We start from the raw sequence: 10,014 nt of genomic DNA on the forward strand, positions 1-10,014 counted from the left end.
GGACTTAATGAGAGGGATGAAAAACAGTTCTACCCGAAAGCAAAGGAATAACTCATCAATTTTACTTCTATTTAACTAAAACAACTATTTGTTTTAATTTTTGAAAAAAAAAATATGTACAATAAACGGCAAAAAATTGTTTTATACAGATCATTAATCAATATGTTAAACTTTTGTGTAGCTCAAGCTACAAAGATATTTTTTGTCATGCATCCGATTTCACCTTGATAGATGCACACGCCCGATGAAGCTAATTTGTTTAGCGAAATATTGCGTGAATAATATATAAAATATAACACCTAATTTTATAACACTCATTAGTGTGTTAAAGTTACATTCTTAGACACTTATATAATTCAATTTAGTAACTGCATCAATTTATTTACAAACTGATCCACACCTATATAGATTGAATGTTGATTGTTGCTATTTTTAGACACTGTATATATATATATATTATCGGTTTCATGCATTGTCATTTGTTTTTCATAAACTTAACATGTATGCATTTATTTTAGTATGTTATAAATCAAATATTATAATTTGATTCAACTCAGTGAAATCATGAATTTGACAGCTAATGCCAAATTACACATATTTCCAGTTTATTTCGTAATGTTAAGAATTTTCTACCACAGGAATAGATTACTTGAAGTTAGCTGTATTTTGCAAAACTTTTTGAATTACGGTTCCTAAATACTCTTTATTCCTTTCATATGCCCTTTTTACTTTTTTTCTTTTATCTGAGCGTTATGAATGAGTCTTTAAAGACCAAACGCACATCTGGTATGCACAATTTTAATCTAATCTAATATTTGATTATACAGAGCTGATGACAACGAACGATTTTTTTTTATTGCAGGTGATGTATACAAACTAATCCACATTGTGGTCAAAAGGGTCCAAATTGGTTTTTTTTTATGTTTCGTCGTGTTAAGCAAATCTAATAATATCGATTAAGGAGAAACAAATCATGGAAACTAACAAAAACGGGAGGATTTGCAAGACGGTCAATACAACCGATACGGATTGCGTCTACAAAGCATAATTATTGACGTGTTATCCTGTACACTGTACCCACATAAATTAATCAAAAATCTTACTTTATTAAATTAATCTTATCAAAAGAGATTTCTTAATCGTGTTTATTATTGATTTTCCGACTCATAAATCCTACAAACTTTCATTCAAACACTTAAGACTGCATTTTCCTTTAAACATATATTTTTTAGCTGAGAATATGTATACAAAAAAATCCACATTATTTAAACAAAAAAAATGTACCTTTTTTAATTTCCCAGTTCAAGTTACTGGTCTGTTGGTATTGTACTGGTACAGTACCAGTTTTTGTTGTTGTTTTACAGTATACGTCGTAATAACGTACTAATGCATATAGGTTAAAACGCAGTTCGTTGTGCGCATATAACTGGTTTAGCCCCATACAAATGGTGCCTGCAGTAAGTCAGGCTTTATGGACCATATGTGTTCAAAGTTAATAATACTTCATAATTGGTGAACGGTATTGATATGGACTGGCAATGTCATTCGTATAATAAATACAAGGATACCATGAATCGAAAAAAATATCGCTCAGTACAACAAACCCCATCAACGACCAACACCAAACACCCAACATTTCCGAAAAAAAACTATACAAACAAAGACTTCAACGATATATTTTGATAGTAAATAGAGTACAGTTGACAAATTAGGCAATTGTGCAGTTGCAACACGAGGACAGCTAATAGAATTAGTACATGATGTATTATGAACTGAAACATTATTGATTTTAATACTACTGAGGTATATTTTGTTTTATTAAATACCTGACTGTTCTTTCCACTCAATAGCTCTGATATGTTCTCGCTCTTCCAATGGAGCACTTAGGCTAAGTTCAAACCTTGATTGGGATGCTCTTCCTAAACGCTTTTCAATTACATTCATATCTGTTAAGAAATAAGTCCTTTTCTTAATAATAAAAATTAGTAAAGAAATTGGAGGCTTTCAAGGGCCTGTGTCGCTCACCTGTATCTACTGTTGTTTTGAAAATCATGTAAAATAAGGTGTAAATAAAAATTAATAGTATTAGATAACATTATAATGGTTGAGGCCAAGTTTGGTTTAATTTGGTCTAGCAGTTTACTTAAAAGCAGTTTACCCAAAAGCAGTTCATCCCATTGTAGTCTTAAAAAACAAGGTTCAACCCACCATGTTTTCCTTTAAAAATGTCCTGTACCAAGTCAGGAATATGGTCATTGTTATATTATAGTTCGTTTCTGAGTGTGTTACATTTTAACGTTGCGTTTCCGTTGTGTCGTTTGTTTTCTCTTATTTTTGAGTGTGGGTTTGCATTACTATAAGACGTGTCAAGGAACTTATCTATCCCAAATTCATGTTTTTGGTTTTGATGTTGTGTTTGTTATTCTCATAGGATTTTTTCCAATGCTTAGTCCGCTTCTGTGTGTGTTATATTTTAATGTTGTGTCGTTGTTCTCCTCTTATCTTTAATGAATTTCGCTCAGTTTTAGTTTGTTACCACGATTTTGTTTTTTGTCCAAGGATTTAAGAGTTTTGAACAGCTTTATACTACTGTTGCCTTTATTTACAATATAGTAAACCAACTGAAGACCCCGTATCATTATTTAAAAGAGGGACGAAAGATACCAGAGGCCATGGCCATTTGTTCAATTAAATTAGTTTTCAATATAAAAAAGAAGATGAGGTATGATTGGCAATAAGACAACTACACAAAAAAAGACCAAAATGACACAACTATTAACAACTGTAGGTCACCGTACGGCCTTCAACAATGAGCAAAGCCCATACAGCATAGTCAGCTATAAAAGGCCCAGATAAGACAATGTAAAACAATTCAAACGAGAAAACAAACGGCCTTATTTATGTAAAGAAATGAACGAAAAACAAATATGTAACACATAAACAAACGACAACCACTGAATTACAGGCTCCTGACTTGGGACAGGCACATACATAAATAATGTGGCGGGGTTAAACATTTTAGCGGGATCCCAACCCGCCCCCTAACCTGGGACAGTGGTATAACAGTACAACATAAGAACGAACTATAAAAATCAGTTGAAAAAGGCTTAACTCATCAGATAGACAAAAATTACAAGTGGACGTGGAGGGGTTCTTATACATCCCGACACAAAAAGACACAATGAACAGATCTGAGAGTACTCGCAGTTATCTGACAGCTAGTTCAAAGACACTAACAACTAATAAAAAAAATCATGCCTCTAAAACTAAACAATCAATCCGTACAAATCCAACATACAACGGATCTAGTGTAATGACGTCACAAACAGCCAGAAAAACATGACCTTGTGCAATGCCAAGTTACAGGTATCGACAGATTGTAGATCCATGAAAATGTATATGTATATAACATGCTAGTAATATTTAGTTAGCTTTTAATCTACTGATAACAAAATCAATATTTATACCAATAAAAACAATATTCATTGATCTTATTACAGTTTTGAAAAGGTAACCTTTTAGAATAAGTTTATCTAAAGGAGCAACAAGTTTACATGGATCATTTTTAAATTTCCGGGCACGGTTAACAACATTTCCGTAAAAATGAGGATGTGCTATCCCGTTTAAAATAAGTTTTCTACAGGTACAACCAAACTTATAAACCAAATATTTATGTCTATGGAAAAATTTAGTAAAGGTTTTTGATCATTTGAAATGGTTTTTTTTTACAATTTTCCTTAGACTTCAATAGTAAACCCCCTTTGTTCTATGTTTAGCCATGGTGGCTTTGTTTGTGGGATGACAGCGTCATATGATACATTTATCGATTAGAAAATTGTGGCTAAGTTTAATTCTATTTAGCCCAGTATATTGAGTGGAGAAGAATTTTGTAAAAGATACGAAAACATTGACTATAAATTGCTATAACTCCTTAAGGGGTAAATTAAAATTTTAGTCATGTTGACTTTTTTGAAGATCGTACTTAGTTGAACATTATTGCTGTTTACAGTTTATCTCTATCTATAACTATATTTGATACCTAAAACCAAAACCTGCAAAATTTCCTTAAAATTACCTAGTCAGGGGCAGCAACCTAACAACGGGTTGTCTCATTCGACTGGAAATTTCAGGGCAGATATATCTCAATATGTTAATTTTTTTTACCCCATGTCAGATTTACTCTAAATGCTTTAGTTCCAGAGATATAAACCAAAGAAAAAACCTGCAGTTTACTCATATGTTCTTTTTTTAGCCATGTCGGCCATGTTGGTTGGTTGGTGGGGTCATCGGACATATCTTTTAACCTAGATACCCTAAAGATGATTGTGGCCAAGTTTGCTTAAAATTGGCCAAGTTGTTTCAGAGAAGATTTTTGTAAAAGTTAACGGACGAAGACGACAACGATGATGGACGACGACGACGGACGCCAAGTGATGAGACAGATGAGCTAAAAAAGTGTTCATTTGTTTTTATAATAGAGATATTGTGTTATGCTACCATTGTATTTGCTCTATTGAGGAGATTTGGCAGATTTGAGCAAAAAATCTGTTTTTTTTTTTGGCGAAACATATATAGTACAAGTAATAGAAGAAGAACACCAAAAACATCTTTATCTAGATTTCCAAAAAAAACCACACAAGAATGAATATACTTTTTAACTGAAAATGTTTTGCTATAAAAATTAAACAGTATAAGGAGTATATATTAAAAAGAAGATGTGACAAGATTGATAATGATACAACTTTTCATGAAGGTTGGAATAAGTTATCCACAGACTGTGTTTGTTGACGACGACAACCACGATATTTTTGATGGTTTTGTCTCGCTATCACAACATCAATTTCGCAGACTCGACCAAAATGTGTAATATCGAGGACTATACAAGTGTGTAAATCGAACAAATTTATGAGCTGAATTGAAGGATTTATGTAAAGATTGTAAATGAGTCCGAATCCTTCTCAATCTAAAGCTGTCCGTCGTTACACACGCATCAAAATCGGAGATCACTACAAGCTATAACGTGGTTAATTGTTTAAATAATTTGATTACATTGAATTTGGAAGACAAACAAACACACTTTTAAAATCTACATTAATCGAAATTTGAAATTTGTCTAGAGGTGTATTTACTATTACGTTAACATGCTAGTATTATCCTTTATTGGGAGGCGCAAAATTTTGCAACTTAATTTGATTTTTGTAATCATTATAGTAACTGAATTTAAAAATTGAAATAAGGAAATGTGAAGTCTTACCGATGATGCCCAAAACCTGAGGTATTGGCTTGTCGAACGATATATGATTAACATGCTTGCAAATATCTTCTAATGAATTCCCAACAACTGAAAAGTACAAACATTATCTTCGATTAATAGTCAATTGAAAATACATACCACTTGTAAATGCTAGATTGCAATATTCTTTATGCAAAGGCGTCATTAAGTTTATCCACATGTCTTTATAGCTGGGTTCACACTGCCGATCAGATCAACTCGATGATCCCGATTGTCAAACATTATCTTCTTTTATGTGGTTAGGATGTTTACACTAATTAGAGATTTATGAGAGAATGGAATATCATAAGGACAATTTGAGACACCCTTTTGAAGCCCATGATGTGTTGATTAAGATTTCGTTAAAATTTTCTTTATAGTTAAAGAGATGATAGAGCTAAATTCATTCAAGTGAGCTGACCCGGATTTTGCCACTAATTACATAATAATTGATTACAAAATGATTGCATAATAAAAATATTGCAACCATTTAAAACATTAATCTTTTATCTTTCTATATATACCTCTTTTATTATTTTCTATGCATTCATAAGAAAGTTACAGCATTTCAAAGGTTAGTGATTGGAAGTTAAACAAACTTTGTATTGTGCTACCTTAATGTTAAAGTGGAAACAAATGCATCGTTTGAGCTAACAACTAACTAACAAACTAACAAACGACCATCTGTAGACGCATTTGCAGCAAGTGTATAACTTGCAAAAGTATGTAACATAACAAATGATCAAAACGTGTGCCCGCTGAACAGTTTGTATCGTTACTGATAGAAAGAAATTTGCACCAAATAAAAAAATCTCTGTCCTTCATATTCTTTTTGTGTGAAATTACGACAAAAATTTAGAAGGGAAAAAATATTGACTATCAAGTAACCTATAGTTGTTATTGATATTTTCTGTGTCATTATGTGTACTGTGAAGAACTGTCTCAATGGCAATTGTACCACATCTTCTTTTATATGCTACAAACGTTTCCGGACAAACAAAAATACGGACGGACAAACAGAAAATAGCCCACAAAACTGGTAACATATAATCTGGATGTTCTTATAAACCAGCTTTAAAAGATTACTTAGTCATCCGCAGTCTTACAATGAATATTATTGAACATGCAATTACTTTGATATTTGAAAAATCCGCAAGATTTTCTTCCCTTCCGGAACATCTGAGATTGTCCCATGTTTTGTTGGGTTATGTGTTGCAAAGTTTTTAGTTTTCTATGTTATGTTGACTGCTGTTTGTCTTCTCGTAGTTACCGTTTTTCGCTATGGCTGTTTGTTTTCGACCTTTGAGTTTGATTGTTCCTTTGGTGTATTTTGCATCTCTTTTAAAATGTTACCTCTCCTTGTAAAAGTAAAGACACGTACCGTACATGGAGGAATTTTTGTATAGTTGAAAATAATGTTGTCAATACATTTTGCGGAAGCAGAGTTATGAGAGTTAATCAGATCTGCACACACTTTTTTGAGAATCGTGTAGCAGTCATGTGTTATCGTGTATGGCCGAGTAGAGATCGAAGAGGGGTCGAATGTGGTCGCGAAGGGATCGGGTAACGGTCGAGTTGGTCTGGGATAAAAACAAATATACTAGTACAAGTCGCGGTGATCTGGAAGCAATCGGGCATTTATCGAGTTAATCTGGAAATGATCGGACATTAGTCGAGCAAAGGTCTAAATGATCGAGTACTGATCGGTAAAATTTTTGTATTCCGACCAAACTCGATCTCTACACGATTTTTCCCCGATCAATTCGACCGGTACTCGACGAATTCTCGGTCTCTTCGCGAGTGACTTGCTTTTCGATTCTTACTCGAATGTTTTTGACATGTCAAAAACTCTCGTGTAGAAAGTTAGATCGAACACCATCAAGGTAGACTATCCCGAACATTTTTGTCGATTGAGTCAGACCAGTCTCCCGATCACGTATTTTGTCTAGTTCGGGCTTGATCGAGTTGATCTGATCGGCAGTGTGACACCTTCAAAAGTCAGCTTAAAAAAAACATGAATACAAAAATTCCAAATAAAGAAATAAGATAAAGAAATGTAAAGTCCAATACAAATTCGTTAACACTTACATAGAACCCGATGCACCGGCTATCTTGCAGTATAAAAATGTAATGCTAACTGCAAAAGGTCATTTCATTAATCAGTAAAATACAGTGTTTTACTTTTTTTTATCAAACATTTCCTCAGATTTTATTGCTTGAACCTCAAGATTAGCTTCTGTTCAAGTTTCACAACAAATATTCTAAATTATGGTTCAGACAATACTTTCTGCTAATGTTTCTTCAAACTTAATGATGGTTTGACAAAGCAATGAATGATGAATGACTATACCTACATATATACCAGTCTAAATTGAAAACAACATTCAAACCTTATTGCGTTGTATAAAAACCGCAATTTTTATACGTGTGCATGAAAAACAAATTCCGTTTATTAGGGGTCTAAATAAAGCACTAACAACATTTGCTAAAAGACAAAAAAAGTGAAAAAGTATATTTTTACAAAACGCATTTGACTAACAGGTCGAACAACTTTTGCACTTTCTCAACAACAAAAATTAAAAAAATCAAAGTAGCAAAGGCAGTTAAGTAAAAAAAGCAGAGGCAAACTTGGTAGAAGTTTATATAATAAGACAAATATTGCTGCTTCAATTTTTTTTTTTTTTTAAAGATTTTTGAAAAGAACAAACATTAAACATGCAATCATATATTGCACATTTATGTTCATTTAATGAATTAATCATTAAGGCAAATAATTCATATTTTGTCAAAGTTTTTAAAAGCAACACATATATCAAGTATATTTTTTTCATGGTCATGAGTCTGAAGTGGTACAAGTTTGCAATGCTTGCAGTTCGTTAACGTTAGTATTGGTTGACTGAGTTCAAATTGACTTTAGTACGAGCTTTTAAAAGTATGAATAGACTTGCTTCCACATCTTTTTTTTTTATATAAGAAACTTCCAGCTATTTTAACTGACCCATCAAAATTGAGAAGAAAACAATACCCCTTGAAATTGCAGTAATATGTTTAACTTTAAAAGCATCTAACATGCATAACCAACATTTATCACTGATAAAGAAAATTTATAGTTATCAGGAACATATTTTGTTAGATAAACTGTGCGATCCCAGCTGTCACATTGTATTGGATTTTGACATTAAAATTTGTGTACAAATTTTTTTCTGCTTTTTCTTTCTTACATATATCTTTTGGTTTTCAATTCTAGTGTTTATATTTATTTACCATGCATCGATGTATTTTGTCACCTGTCTGGATTTTTTTTTAAATGATAGCCAAACCCGGGATTACCATTATCCGCTTCCGGAATCGGATCCGATATTGTAATTGTCTTCCCCGGTAGCCATTTTACTTTCAATGTTGTTTTTGACAGATGGAGTGAAAATACGATTTTACTCGGATTTACACATTATTTGTAGGCGATTTTCTGTATAAATCTAGCGGTTGAACAATTTGAACATCGCTGTCATGGTTAGTAATGATGAAAATAAGTTTGAGATCGTTTATTGGAAAACTTTGGTAAAAATGTTTGGAAAGTATTTTTTTTATTTTCTTTTAAGGTCCGTCTGGCATGTCGGGCGTAGCTAGTAACAAGGTAGAAAGTCCGACTGCAAAATGGAAGGTCGCAGACCTCGGACCACCGCTAATTTGAACCCCTGCGTCCAAATTGAAAAGATACAAAATTTGTATTCTAATTCAAAATTGCCGCCAACAGCGATCCCTAAAGGATTGTTATAATTGCGTTCACATATTTGTTATTCTTCATTGTTTTGCATATAAATCAGGCGGTTTGTTTTGTTTGGATTGCTTTACATTTGTCATTTCGGAGCCTTTCATAGCTGACTATGCGGTATGGGTATGCCCATTGTCGATGGCCATACGTTGACCTATACTTGTTAAAGTCTATATGCCAATTTTGCTGTTTATTGTTAACCCCTGCCACTAGTCACGATCAAAAGTAGGTAGTGTTCAATTTATAATAACAAAAGCAATTGGGTAAATCAACTTCAACATTTTTTTTTAAAAGAAAGGCATTTAGTTTACTTCACAGGCAAATTGATTATGCGTTGTTAGTTCTTTGTCTTTGCTTGTATGTCTTGCTTTTTTTGGTGGTTGCATGGTATGGTTTGATGTACTGTTTTGGTGATTGCTGTGACCCTGTGTATATATTATTTTACTTACTGTTGTAGTCGGTACCAAGAGTATCTGCAATGTCAGCATGTCCTGCATCCGCAAAAAACTTGGCAAGGTATTGTTTAACATTCCAACCAAGCTGTGATACAACATTACACCATTCAGCAATCATCATAAAGTTCCTCCATTTTGGTTGTCTTGGGTAAACGTCTTCGAGATGACTAAGCATAACTCTAGTGTAGCCGAGTTGTATTCCTACAATCATCCAATCGTCTCCTATTTTACCGGCTATATCTAATATATCTGAAATATTGTCTTTACATTTTAACCAATAGTAGTCTTACTCTAGTTTCCTGGACGAAGTATTTTTAATGATATGCATGCCAAAAGTTTGACATTGGCAGAAAATATGCCACTTGGACGGCGTTTGACAGAGAAAAGGAAAACAATAGAAACGTTGCATCAATATTTCCAAAATCCTGTTATCGAGACTCGATCGCTTACACGTCGAAGTAATATATCTGAGATTTCGCTATGCTGTTACTTTTACTGTTGAATGGCTTTATGTG

The 10,014-nt window shown here is 33.1% G+C and overlaps 1 protein-coding gene across 1 annotated transcript in view; it reads right to left on the reverse strand.

The window, feature by feature from the left end:
• LOC134728079 (interferon-induced very large GTPase 1-like) overlaps window positions 1–9,736 on the reverse strand; it is a 31,683-nt gene extending 21,947 nt beyond the window's left edge. The window contains exons 1-3 of the mRNA XM_063592479.1: window positions 9,494–9,736; window positions 5,255–5,341; window positions 1,827–1,946 (exon numbers count right to left, since the gene is read on the reverse strand). Coding sequence (XP_063448549.1) covers window positions 1,827–1,946; window positions 5,255–5,341; window positions 9,494–9,710 — 424 coding nt within the window. The 5' untranslated portion in view covers window positions 9,711–9,736. The remainder of the gene's footprint in view (window positions 1–1,826; window positions 1,947–5,254; window positions 5,342–9,493) is intronic.
• Between the last annotated feature and the right edge of the window lie 278 nt (window positions 9,737–10,014).

Source organism: Mytilus trossulus, chromosome 8 (assembly GCF_036588685.1).
Source record: "Mytilus trossulus isolate FHL-02 chromosome 8, PNRI_Mtr1.1.1.hap1, whole genome shotgun sequence".
NCBI classification, from domain to species: Eukaryota; Metazoa; Mollusca; class Bivalvia; order Mytilida; family Mytilidae; genus Mytilus; species Mytilus trossulus.